Here is a 12,766-nt window from a genome sequence, read left to right as displayed (position 1 = left end):
CCTAACGGAGGGAAGGGAACGACCGTTACAGGGCAGGCGCGCGCCCCGCGGGCGGCAGCCAATCAGCAGCGCCTCCGCCAACGGCCGTCGTGCCTACACCGTGACAGCTGGCGGGCCGAGTGGGTTTTCGCCCAATCAGAAGAATCCCACGTGGGCTAACCTTGTCACTCATTTGAACGGCCAATGGGAGCCCGCCGATTACACCGCACCAAGTATCTCCGCGTCGGCCAATCACTAGCCCCCTCCCTCAGGGAGCCGCTAGCGCGCCGCGAGAGCGCGCGCCGCAGGGGCCAATCAGCGTGCGCGCCGAGGTGTCCTCGCGCCGCTGCCTCGCTCCCCCTCCCACTTCGCTCCCCCCGCCCGCGCGGCGCTGCTCCTGCTCCCCGCCCCCGCCCTTCCCGCCCCCGCCGCCGCCATGGACCCGAGCAACTGGAGCAGCTTCATCTTCCAGGTACCCGCCCCGCCCCCGCCGCGCGGCCGCCTCGGGGGGGCCCCCGCCCTGCGCTCCCAGCGGGCGGGGCTGCCTCAGCGGGGGCGGGGCCGCGCCCGCCCGCCAGCCGCCCGCCGTGCGCGCCCCCGCGCCGTGCAGCGCCGCGCAATCGCTCGCGCCCTGACCCCTCCCGCACCGGCGCGTGACCTGCCTGTCGCCTCCCGCCACAGGGGGCCCCTCCCCCTCTACCGCTCCCGGGGCCCCTCCCCCAGCCCGTAGTCTCCCGTCCTCCTCCGCTCTTGGGGCCCCTCCCTCGCCCACTAATCTCCCTGCCCTTGTCACAGCCCCTCCCCCATCACCTGGTGCCACCCCCGACTCCCCCCTGCACCGGCCAACCCTTCTCCCGCCCCAGCCCCCGCCTCCTCTCCCCCGGGCACTGGGACCCCCCCATCTGACCCCTCCCCCCGGGGAGCCAGCCAGCCCCAGCCCTGCCCCCCTGGACACTGGGACCCCCCCGTCTGACCCCTCCCCCCGGGGAGCCAGCCAGCCCCAGCCCTGCCCCCCTGGACACTGGGACCCCCCCGTCTGACCCCTCCCCCCGGGGAGCCAGCCAGCCCCGACCCCCCCGTCTGACCCTTCTCCCCAGGGAGCCAGCCAGCCCCAGCCCTGCCCCCCTGGACACTGGGACCACCCCCCCCGTCTGACCCCTCCCCCCAGGGAGCCAGCCAGCCCCAGCCCTGCCCCCCTGGACACTGGGACCACCCCCCCCGTCTGACCCCTCCCCCCGGGGAGCCGGCCAGCCCCAGCCCCGCTCCCCTGGACACTGGGACCACCCCCCCGTCTGACCCTTCCCCCCAGGGAGCCAGCTAGCCCCAGCCCCGCTCCGCTGGACACTGGGACCCCACCCTGTCTGACCCTTCCCCCCAGGTAGCCGGCCAGCACCAGCCCTGCCCCCCTGGACACTGGGACCCCCCGTCTGACTCCTCCAGCCCTATCTCCGCCTCGCCCAGGCACTAGGACCCCCCATCTGACCTTTCCCCCCAGGTCACCATCCAGTCCCCTCTCTGCCTCCCCCTGGGCACTGGGACCCCCTGTCTGACACCTTCCCCCAGGGCACCAGCCAGCCCCAGCCCCCTGCCCCCAGGCACTGGGACCCCTCATCTGACCCCTTCCCCCAGGGATCTAGCCAGCCTCAGCCCCGGCCCCAATCCCCCAGGCACTGGGGGACCCTCTGTCTGACTTCTCCCCTCAGGGAGCCAGCCAGCCCCCGCCCCGCTTCCTTGGTCCCCCTCAGACCTTCCCGGTCCTGGCCTGCCCTCACCTCCCAAGGGCCCGGGGCGCCGCTGCCTCAACCCTGCCTTTGCAGCCCCCCCCCGCCAAGACCCCCCACACCCTCCTTTCATCAGCACTCCTCCCCCTGCACTGCCCTGTTGCACTGGGCAGCACGACGCCTCGCCCTCTGCCCGGCTGGGTAAGCGGCACGTTCCCCTCTGCGGGGAGCAGCGTGAGCCCAGGGGCTGGTGAGCCAGGCGCTAACCGCCCCTTCCCTGGGCTTAGTGACTCGTCTTCTCTTCTCTCCTCTCCTCTCAGCAGAGTCACACGCAGAACCCGCTCCAGGTCGGGGCTGAAATCCAGTCCAGGTTTTTCACCGCGCAGGGTTGCACCCAGAGCCCTTTCCAGGTGAGCAAAGGTGTGGGCAGGGCCGGCTGGGACACCAGGCCTTGCTGGGTCACCGGGGAGGGAGCTCAGGGTGGCCAAGGGGACACGGGGCCTTTCCTCTTCAGGAGGCAGCACTTCAAGAGCATCCCTAGAAGTGGCTGCTTATAGTTTAGTCCCACCACACACCTGCTTTCATTACCTTCAGCCTGTCTCTGGCAGTTACTGACAAAGCTTCTCACGTGCGCCACAGCAGCCAGCGCCCTTTCACCTCTTGTGAAAATATCTCTGTTCAGAGTCACACTGGCGACACCAGTTCCCCTGGCCTGTGTCCTGCAGTTCATACTTGCAGCTGACTTGATTGGGTGGGTTGACGCTCTCTGGTCCAGCAACAGCTGTGTTTTGGCAGGACTGTGGATCTTACTGGATCAGAGAGCCCCGGGTTCTGGCTGGCAGGCTGGGAACAGAGCCAGAGCCCTGCTGGTGACAGGAACCCCAGCCGTGTGTGGGGAGCCCCACTGGCAGCCCTGCAGCAGGGAGCCCAACTGGTGGGTTGCGAGCAGAGCCCCTCCTCCTTCCAGCAACCCCATGTTGGGGGGGGCCCCACCGATAGCTGAGCCTCTCAGACATCGTGGGGGTAGGGAGTGGGATGACAGCATCCAGAAGGAGGGTCCAGAGTCCTGACCTCCCTGGTACCTACCCCGGGAGCACTCAGGTCCCAAGAGTGCTGGACCAGCGAGGTACGGCCTATAGCATTTCTAATGGATCATGTTAACTTGTTATCCTGATTTGTGGTCAGTTATGTGAAGTACACAGCAACAGTTTCAAATCCCTCTTGGGCGTCCCAGTTAAGGTTACTAACGCAAAAGGAGTTGACTTGAAATAAACGGAGGTATTTCTACAGATGGTTTTTGCTAGTTACACCAAACCAGCAATATGCGCTATGCTTCAGTTCTGTCATGATAGCTTAGCCCTGCCTAAAAACTCACAGCTGCCTGTTTTGCTAGGGGGGTGATTGATCAATTGAAAGTCAGTAAGGGTTTTGTGACTAAAATTAGGCCTGGGTGCAAATCCCCAGAGGAGTGGGGCCTTAGATGGACAAAAGAAAGTTGAGGGTTTTTTCATCAGGATTTCCTAGATCTTTTCCTCTATTAAAACAAGTTGGTTTTGTGCTGATGTTTCTCTGGATTTATTGTAAATTAATTTTTATTTGAAAAAGTGAGGAATTCCAGCATCAACATTCTTTAATTAACAGAGTTAATTAAACAGAGATAGAGGTATATAAAATCATGAATGGTGTGGAGAAAGTGAATATAGAAAAATTATTTACCTTTTCCCATAATACAAGAACTAGGGGACACCAAATGAAATTGATGGGTAGTAGGTTCAAAACTAATAAAAGGAAATTTTTCTTCACACAGCACACAGTCAACCTGTGGAACTCCTTGCCGGAGGAGGCTGTGAAGGCCAGGACTCTATTAGGGTTTAAAAAAGAGCTCGATAAATTTTTGCAGGTTAGGTCCATAAATGGCTATTAGCCAGGGATAAAGTATGGTGCCCTGGCCTTCAGAACAAGGGCAGGAGATGGATGGCAGGAGATAAATCACTTGATCATTGTCTTCTGTTCTCCTTCTCTGGGGCACCTGGCATTGGCCACCGTCGGCAGATGGGATGCTGGGCTCGATGGACCTTTGGTCTGACCCAGTATGGCCATTCTTATGTTCTTATGTTCTTATGAGTTGTTTGGTTCAGCATTTCTCTGGGTTAATAAACCAAGAAAGCTTTTTGTGCGTGGGAATTGCATGAGTTGCTAAAAGTGTATGTGTATAGTACAATTAGCCGTTGTACATCATAGGTCTGATATAATTACATATACATTACCTATTTTGATTGCAATTTTGCAAGGTAATAGATTATTTTATATAGTTTTCTCATTATTTTTCCTTGGTTAAGTTTTTTTAAATTTGGATTGGAGTTTCTCATTTCATTTTTAAAATGATACACTGAATATTTTTATCTAACATTCTAGTTTTAATTTTATTTGTATAAAGTAATCGTATACATATCAGTCAAGGAAGTTAGGTACTTGAAACATAGTTTGCCACTGCCCTCCCCTCAATATTTCACTTTATCTTTTAGAAAAATGAGAAATGGGAGTGCTGATAATTGAATTTATTAGAAAACCCCTTTCAAAATTCTAGGGTAGATTCACCTTTTAAGTTTGCCATTTTAAAGCCTTTTTTTGTTGTTGTGCTGGATTTTTTTCCTAGGTAACAATTCGTAAAATATCTTTGCGCAGTGCTGTTTTGCACAAGTGATAAACTGTTTGGCTTTGAATTGGAATGGTGCTAGGCTTGAAACAGAGCAAAGCGACCCAAAGTGACTGAGGCCAGAAAACCTGGGTTTGAGAAATAAAGTAAGGGCTTTTCCGGGACTCTTCTTTGCTTTGTTATCAGATACTGTTATGAAGCCTCTGGAGCTTGGAATTTCCCAGGGCTTAGCAGTTTATTTGGATTGAACTGAAGTAATAGACTGGGGGCTGGATTCTTCCAGGCTTTTGTCTGTTCACAAAGGTTTGGGATGGAATTTCCTGGGATTTTTAATTGGAAAATCTAAAGTTTTGGGAGCTGGAACTGGCCCTGGTGTTTTGCCGAGAACACCCCTTTGAAGTCTGCCCCTGCCTCCCTCTAACCCCCTTTCCCTCCCCACAGGCTGCTGCTGCCGCCCCACCTCCACCTGCTCCAGCCACCCCTGCTGATTCCCTGCAGGTGGACCTGCTCCCAGTGCTAGCGGCTGCCCAGGAGACGGCAGCAGCTGCGGCGGTGGTAGCGGCTGCCACGGCGTCGGCCCCAGCTGCCTCCACAGTGGACACAGCAGCTCTGAAGCAGCAGCAGCCAGGGCCTGAAGGGAGCGGGGCGCAGGTGGCCCCAGCCCCACAAGCCCCCCCCCAGCCCCCCCCGGCCCAGCCCCCAGCACCACCCCCACCGAGTGAGGCCCAGAAGAAGTCCAAGAGCAAAGGGCCGTACATCTGCTCACTGTGCGCCAAGGAGTTCAAGAACGGCTACAACCTTCGGCGCCACGAGGCCATTCACACGGGCGCCAAGGCTGCTCGTGCCAGCCCAGCTGCCATGAAGATGCCCACCATGGTGCCCCTCAGCCTGCTGAGTGTCTCGGCCCTGGGGGGGGGCGGGGGCGGGGCTGCGGCGGCGGGGGCAGAAGCGGGAGGGGCGACGGGGCTGGTGACCACCACTGCGTCAGGCAAGCGGATCCGGAAGAACCACGCCTGTGAGATGTGCGGCAAGGCCTTCCGGGACGTCTACCACCTCAACCGGCACAAGCTATCGCACTCGGACGAGAAGCCCTATCAGTGCCCCGTCTGCCAGCAGCGCTTCAAACGCAAGGATCGCATGAGCTACCACGTGCGCTCCCACGACGGTGCCGTCCACAAGCCGTACATCTGCAGCCACTGTGGCAAGAGCTTCTCCCGGTATGGCAAGTGGGCCTGGGCAGAGAGCCCCCTCCAGCAGGGGATGGGGGTGCGGGTATCGGCCGAGCCCTGACCTGCCTTTGCTCCCCCGTAGGCCGGACCATCTCAACAGCCACGTGCGCCAAGTGCATTCAACAGAGAGACCCTTCAAATGTGAGGTACCTGCCCCTGCCTCCCCTGTGCTCCTGGGGCCAGCAGCTCCCCACCCACTGCTCCGTGGAACAGGACCCAGGAAGGCTCCCCCAAGGGACGCACAGCATTTAGAGGCAATGGGACACTGGCGGCCAAGTGACTTCCCTGGGAAGTCCCACAGCACTCCCAGGGACTGCCCCTGGGATTGGGACTCAGGCTTCTCTCACAGCTGCCCCAGGGGACCCAGCAGTGCTCCCAGAGACGGGAGCCAGGCGTCCGGGACCGCTCCCCCAGGGGACCCAGCAGTGCTCCCAGAGACGGGAGCCAGGCGTCCGGGACCGCTCCCCCAGGGGACCCAGCAGTGCTCCCAGAGACGGGAGCCAGGCGTCCGGGACCACTCCCCCAAGGGACCCAGCAGTGCCCCCAGAGATGGGAGCCAGGCATCCGGGACCACTTCCCCAGGGGACCCAGCAATGCTCCCAGAGATGGGAGCCAGGCATCCGGGACAGCTCCCCCAGGGGACCCAGCAGTGCTCCCAGAGATGGGAGCCAGGCGTCCGGGACAGCTCCCCCAAGGGATCCAGCAGTGCCCCCAGAGACGGGACCCAGGTGTCCGGGACCGCTCCCCCAGGGGACCCAGCAGTGCTCCCAGAGATGGGACCCAGGTGTCCAGGACCGCTCCCGCAGGGGACCCAGCAGTGCCCCCAGAGACGGGACCCAGGCGTCTGGGACCGCTCCCCCAGGGGACCCAGCAGTGCCCCCAGAGACGGGACCCAGGCGTCTGGGACCGCTCCCCCAGGGGACCCAGCAGTGCCCCCAGAGACGGGACCCAGGCGTCCGGGACCGCTCCCCCAGGGGACCCAGCAGTGCTCCCAGAGACGGGACCCAGGTGTCCGGGACAGCTCCCCCAAGAGGGCCCCTGCATGTGTCTGGGGGCTGGGCCCGGGCATGCAGAGCAGCAGCCAGGCTCACCACCCTGCCTCTCTGCAGACGTGCGAGGCGGCCTTTGCCACGAAGGACCGGCTGCGAGCACACACAGTGCGTCACGAGGAGAAGGTCCCGTGTCACGTGTGCGGCAAGATGCTCAGTGCCGCGTACATCACGGACCACATGAAGGTGCACAGCCAGGGCCCCAACCACATCTGTGAGCTGTGCAACAAAGGTACTGGGGCCGGTGGGGGAGAGGAGGGGAGGGGAGAGCGGCTGTGCATGCGTGAGAGAGCGCCTCCTGCTCCTGGCATGACAGTGCCACCTTTCAGGTGTGCGTGAGGGGAGCTGGGCACGCTGCACCCTCACCATGTCTCCCTGGGGCACTGAGCATGGGGTGTGCCAGGCTGGCAGGGGGAGCTGCCCTCTCCAGAGGAGCTGTGTCTGGGGGGTGCCAGCTCAGGGCTGGCACCGTCTGCCTGAGCTGCTGCTGGTGGGGCAGGCCAGGCCGGGGCTGCCGTGTCTCCCTGTGGTGCTGGTGGTGGGAGGGCCAGGCTGTGGGCACAGGGCAGGGGGAGGAGACACAGGCCACCTGTGGATGTGAGTTCCCTGTAAGGCACGTGCAGCTTCCACCTTGGGGCTGGATCCATTCGTGCATGGCCCCATTACAGGCCCAGGTCTCTGCCCTCCTCCGAGACCTGGGGCGCGAGCGGTCTGGTCCGCGCTGCCTGTCACACTCGTACTGAGCCGCCCTGTGCGTGTCACCCGCACCAGGACACGGGCGCCCTGGGGCGCGAGCGGTCTGGTCCGAGCTTCGTGTCACACTCGTACTGAGCCGCCCTGTGTGTGTCACCCGCACCGGGACACGGGCGCCCTGGGGCGCGAGCGGTCTGGTCCGAGCTTCGTGTCACACTCGCACTGAGCCGCCCTGTTATGTCACCCGCACCGGGACACGGGCGCCCTGGGGCGCGAGCGGTCTGGTCAGCGCTGCCTGTCACACTCGTACTGAGCCGCCCTGTGCGTGTCACCCGCACCAGGACACGGGCGCCCTGGGGCGCGAGCGGTCTGGTCCGAGCTTCGTGTCACACTCGTACTGAGCCGCCCTGTGTGTGTCACCCGCACCGGGACACGGGCGCCCTGGGGCGCGAGCGGTCTGGTCCGAGCTTCGTGTCACACTCGCACTGAGCCGCCCTGTTATGTCACCCGCACCGGGACACGGGCGCCCTGGGGCGCGAGCGGTCTGGTCCGAGCTTCGTGTCACACTCGTACTGAGCCGCCCTGTGTGTGTCACCTGCACCGGGACACGGGCGCCCTGGGGCGCGAGCGGTCTGGTCCGCGCTGCCTGTCACACTCGTACTGAGCCGCCCTGTGTGTGTCACCCGCACCGGGACACGGGCGCCCTGGGGCGCGAGCGGTCTGGTCCGCGCTGCCTGTCACACTCGTACTGAGCCGCCCTGTGTGTGTCACCCGCACCGGGACACGGGCGCCCTGGGGCGCGAGCAGTCTGGTCCGCGCTACGTGTCACACTCGTACTGAGCCGCCCTGTGTGTGTCACCCGCACCGGGACATGGGCGCCCTGGGGCGTGAGCGGTCTGTTCCGAGCTTCGTGTCACACTCGTACTGAGCCGCCCTGTTATGTCACCTGCACCGGGACACGGGCGCCCTGGGGTGTGAGTGGTCTGGTCCGTGCTACGTGTCACACTCGTACTGAGCCGCCCTGTGTGTGTCACCCGCACCGGGACATGGGCGCCCTGGGGCGTGAGCGGTCTGGTCCGTGCTGCCTGTCACACTCGTACTGAGCCGCCCTGTGTGTGTCACCCGCACCGGGACACGGGCGCCCTGGGGCGCGAGCGGTCTGGTCCGCGCTGCCTGTCACACTTGTACTGAGCCGCCATGTGTGTGTCACCCGCACCGGGACACGGGCGCCCTGGGGTGCGAGCGGTCTGGTCCGTGCTACGTGTCACACTCGTACTGAGCCGCCCTGTGTGTGTCACCCGCACTGGGACATGGGCGCCCTGGGGCGTGAGCGGTCTGGTCCGTGCTGCCTGTCACACTCGTACTGAGCCGCCCTGTGTGTGTCACCCGCACCGGGACACGGGCGCCCTGGGGTGCGAGCGGTCTGGTCCATGCTACGTGTCACACTCGTACTGAGCCGCCCTGTGTGTGTCACCCGCACCGGGACACGGGCGCCCTGGGGCGCGAGCGGTCTGGTCCGCGCTGCCTGTCACACTCGTACTGAGCCGCCCTGTGTGTGTCACCCGCACCGGGACATGGGCGCCCTGGGGCGTGAGTGGTCTGTTCCGAGCTTCGTGTCACACTCGTACTGAGCCGCCCTGTTATGTCACCTGCACCGGGACACGGGCGCCCTGGGGTGTGAGTGGTCTGGTCCGAGCTTCGTGTCACACTCGTACTGAGCCGCCCTGTTATGTCACCTGCACCGGGACACGGGCGCCCTGGGGCGCAAGCGGTCTGGTCCGGGCTTCGTGTGACACTCGTACTGAGCCGCCCTGTTGTGTCACCTGCACCGGGACACGGGCGCCCTGGGGCGCGAGCGGTCTGGTCCGAGCTTCGTGTGACACTCGTACTGAGCCGCCCTGTTGTGTCACCTGCACCGGGACACAGGCGCCCTGGGGCGCGAGCGGTCTGGTCCGTGCTACGTGTCACACTCATACTGAGCCGCCCTGTGTGTGTCCACCCGCACCGGGACACGGGCGCCCTGGGGCGCGAGCGGTCTGGTCCGAGCTTCGTGTCACACTCGTACTGAGCCGCCCTGTGTGTGTCACCCGCACCGGGACACGGGCGCCCTGGGGCGCGAGCGGTCTGGTCCGAGCTTCGTGTCACACTCGTACTGAGCCGCCCTGTGTGTGTCACCCGCACCGGGACACGGGCGCCCTGGGGCGCGAGCGGTCTGTTCCGAGCTTCGTGTGACACTCGTACTGAGCCGCCCTGTTATGTCACCCGCACCGGGACACGGGCGCCCTGGGGCGCGAGCGGTCTGTTCCGAGCTTCGTGTCACACTCGTACTGAGCCGCCATGTGTGTGTCACCCGCACCGGGACACGGGCGCCCTGGGGTGCGAGCGGTCTGGTCCGTGCTACGTGTCACACTCGTACTGAGCCGCCCTGTGTGTGTCACCCGCACTGGGACATGGGCGCCCTGGGGCGTGAGCGGTCTGGTCCGTGCTGCCTGTCACACTCGTACTGAGCCGCCCTGTGTGTGTCACCCGCACCGGGACACGGGCGCCCTGGGGTGCGAGCGGTCTGGTCCATGCTACGTGTCACACTCGTACTGAGCCGCCCTGTGTGTGTCACCCGCACCGGGACACGGGCGCCCTGGGGCGCGAGCGGTCTGGTCCGCGCTGCCTGTCACACTCGTACTGAGCCGCCCTGTGTGTGTCACCCGCACCGGGACATGGGCGCCCTGGGGCGTGAGTGGTCTGTTCCGAGCTTCGTGTCACACTCGTACTGAGCCGCCCTGTTATGTCACCTGCACCGGGACACGGGCGCCCTGGGGTGTGAGTGGTCTGGTCCGAGCTTCGTGTCACACTCGTACTGAGCCGCCCTGTTATGTCACCTGCACCGGGACACGGGCGCCCTGGGGCGCGAGCGGTCTGGTCCGGGCTTCGTGTGACACTCGTACTGAGCCGCCCTGTTGTGTCACCTGCACCGGGACACGGGCGCCCTGGGGCGCGAGCGGTCTGGTCCGAGCTTCGTGTGACACTCGTACTGAGCCGCCCTGTTGTGTCACCTGCACCGGGACACAGGCGCCCTGGGGCGCGAGCGGTCTGGTCCGTGCTACGTGTCACACTCATACTGAGCCGCCCTGTGTGTGTCACCCGCACCGGGACACGGGCGCCCTGGGGCGCGAGCGGTCTGGTCCGAGCTTCGTGTCACACTCGTACTGAGCCGCCCTGTGTGTGTCACCCGCACCGGGACACGGGCGCCCTGGGGCGCGAGCGGTCTGTTCCGAGCTTCGTGTGACACTCGTACTGAGCCGCCCTGTTATGTCACCCGCACCGGGACACGGGCGCCCTGGGGCGCGAGCGGTCTGTTCCGAGCTTCGTGTCACACTCGTACTGAGCCGCCCTGTGTGTGTCACCCACACCGGGACACGGGCGCCCTGGGGCGCGAGCGGTCTGTTCCGAGCTTCGTGTCACACTCGTACTGAGCCGCCCTGTTATGTCACCTGCACCGGGACACGGGCACCCTGGGGCGCGAGCGGTCTGGTCCGTGCTATGTGTCACACTCGTACTGAGCCGCCCTGTGTGTGTCACCCGCACCGGGACACGGGCGCCCTGGGGCGCGAGCGGTCTGGTCCGTGCTTCGTGTCACACTCGTACTGAGCCGCCCTGTGTGTGTCACCTGCACCGGGACACGGGCGCCCTGGGGCGTGAGTGGTCTGTTCCGAGCTTCGTGTCACACTCGTACTGAGCCGCCCTGTGTGTGTCACCCGCACCGGGACATGGGCGCCCTGGGGCGTGAGTGGTCTGTTCCGAGCTTCGTGTCACACTCGTACTGAGCCGCCCTGTGTGTGTCACCCACACCGGGACACGGGCGCCCTGGGGCGCGAGCGGTCTGGTCCGTGCTACGTGTCACACTCGTACTGAGCCGCCCTGTGTGTCACCCGCACCGGGACACGGGCGCCCTGGGGCGTGAGCGGTCTGGTCCGTGCTACGTGTCACACTCGTACTGAGCCGCCCTGTGTGTGTCACCCGCACCGGGACACGGGCGCCCTGGGGCGCGAGTGGTCTGTTCCGCGCTGCCTGTCACACTCGTACTGAGCCGCCCTGTGTGTGTCACCCGCACCGGGACACGGGCGCCCTGGGGTGCGAGCGGTCTGGTCCGTGCTATGTGTCACACTCGTACTGAGCCGCCCTGTGTGTGTCACCCGTACCGGGACACGGGCGCCCTGGGGCGCGAGCGGTCTGTTCCGCGCTGCCTGTCACACTCATACTGAGCTGCCCTGTGTGTGTCACCCGCATCGGGACACGGGCGTCCTGGGGAGTGAGCGGTCTGTTCTGCGCTGCCTGTCACACTCCTACTGAGCCGCCCTGTGTGTGTCACCTGCACCGGGACACGGCTGCCCTGGGGCGCGAGCGGTCTGTTCCGTGCTTCGTGTCACGCTCATACTGAGCCGTCCTATTGTGTCAACTGCACCGGGACACGGACGCCCTGGGGTGCGAGTGGTCTGGTCCGTGCTATGTGTCACACTCATACTGAGCCGCCCTGTGTGCGTCACCCGCACCGGGACGCGGGCGGCCTGGGGCGTGAGCGGTCTGTTCCGTGCTGCCTGTCACACTCGTACTGAGCCGCCCTGTGTGTGTCACCCGCACCGGGACGCGGGCGGCCTGGGGCGTGAGCGGTCTGTTCCGTGCTGCCTGTCACACTTGTACTGAGCCGCCCTGTGTGTGTCACCCGCACCGGGACACGGCTGCCCTGGGACGCGAGCGGTCTGGTCCGTTCTACGTGTCACACTCGTACTGAGCCGCCCTGTGTGTGTCACCCGCACCGGGACGCGGGCGGCCTGGGGCGTGAGCGGTCTGTTCCGTGCTGCCTGTCACACTCGTACTGAGCCGCCCTGTGTGTGTCACCCGCACCGGGACACGGGCGCCCTGGGGCGTGAGCGGTCTGTTCCGTGCTGCCTGTCACACTTGTACTGAGCCGCCCTGTGTGTGTCACCCGCACCGGGACACGGCTGCCCTGGGACGCGAGCGGTCTGGTCCGTTCTACGTGTCACACTCGTACTGAGCCGCCCTGTGTGTGTCACCCGTACCGGGACACGGCTGCCCTGGGACGCGAGTGGTCTGGTCCGTGCTACGTGTCACACTCGTACTGAGCCGCCCTGTGTGTGTCACTCACACCGGGACGCGGGCGCCCTGGGGCGTGAGCGGTCTGTTCCGCGCTGCCTGTCACACTCCTACTGAGCCGCCCTGTGTGTGTCACCCGCACCGGGACACAGCTGCCGTGGGGTGTGAGTGGTCTGTTCCGTGCTGCCTGTCACACTTGTACTGAGCTGCCCTGTGTGTGTCACCTGCACCGGGACACGGCCGCCCTCGGGTGTGAGTGGTCTGTTCCGTGCTATGTGTTGCACTCCTACTGAGCCGCCCTGTGTGTGTCGCCCGCACCGGGACACAGCT

General features: G+C 64.2%; 1 protein-coding gene across 4 annotated transcripts in view; it reads left to right on the top strand.

The window, feature by feature from the left end:
- Nucleotides 1-310: 310 nt before the first annotated feature.
- Nucleotides 311-12,766, top strand: part of MAZ (MYC associated zinc finger protein) — a 32,307-nt gene continuing 19,851 nt past the window's right edge. Inside the window, exons 1-5 of one of the 4 annotated variants that reach the window (XM_074998411.1) lie at nucleotides 311-451; nucleotides 2,021-2,110; nucleotides 4,798-5,573; nucleotides 5,668-5,731; nucleotides 6,695-6,866. In XM_074998411.1, coding sequence (XP_074854512.1) covers nucleotides 416-451; nucleotides 2,021-2,110; nucleotides 4,798-5,573; nucleotides 5,668-5,731; nucleotides 6,695-6,866 — 1,138 coding nt within the window. In that variant the 5' untranslated portion in view covers nucleotides 311-415. The remainder of the gene's footprint in view (nucleotides 452-2,020; nucleotides 2,111-4,797; nucleotides 5,574-5,667; nucleotides 5,732-6,694; nucleotides 6,867-12,766) is intronic. The other 3 variants (XM_074998413.1, XM_074998410.1, XM_074998412.1) reach the window with 3 other exon arrangements.

This window comes from Carettochelys insculpta, chromosome 6, assembly GCF_033958435.1.
Source record: "Carettochelys insculpta isolate YL-2023 chromosome 6, ASM3395843v1, whole genome shotgun sequence".
Taxonomy (NCBI): Eukaryota; Metazoa; Chordata; order Testudines; family Carettochelyidae; genus Carettochelys; species Carettochelys insculpta.
Note: the sequence above shows the minus strand (reverse complement) of the source record. Positions and strands in the feature narration are given on the sequence as shown.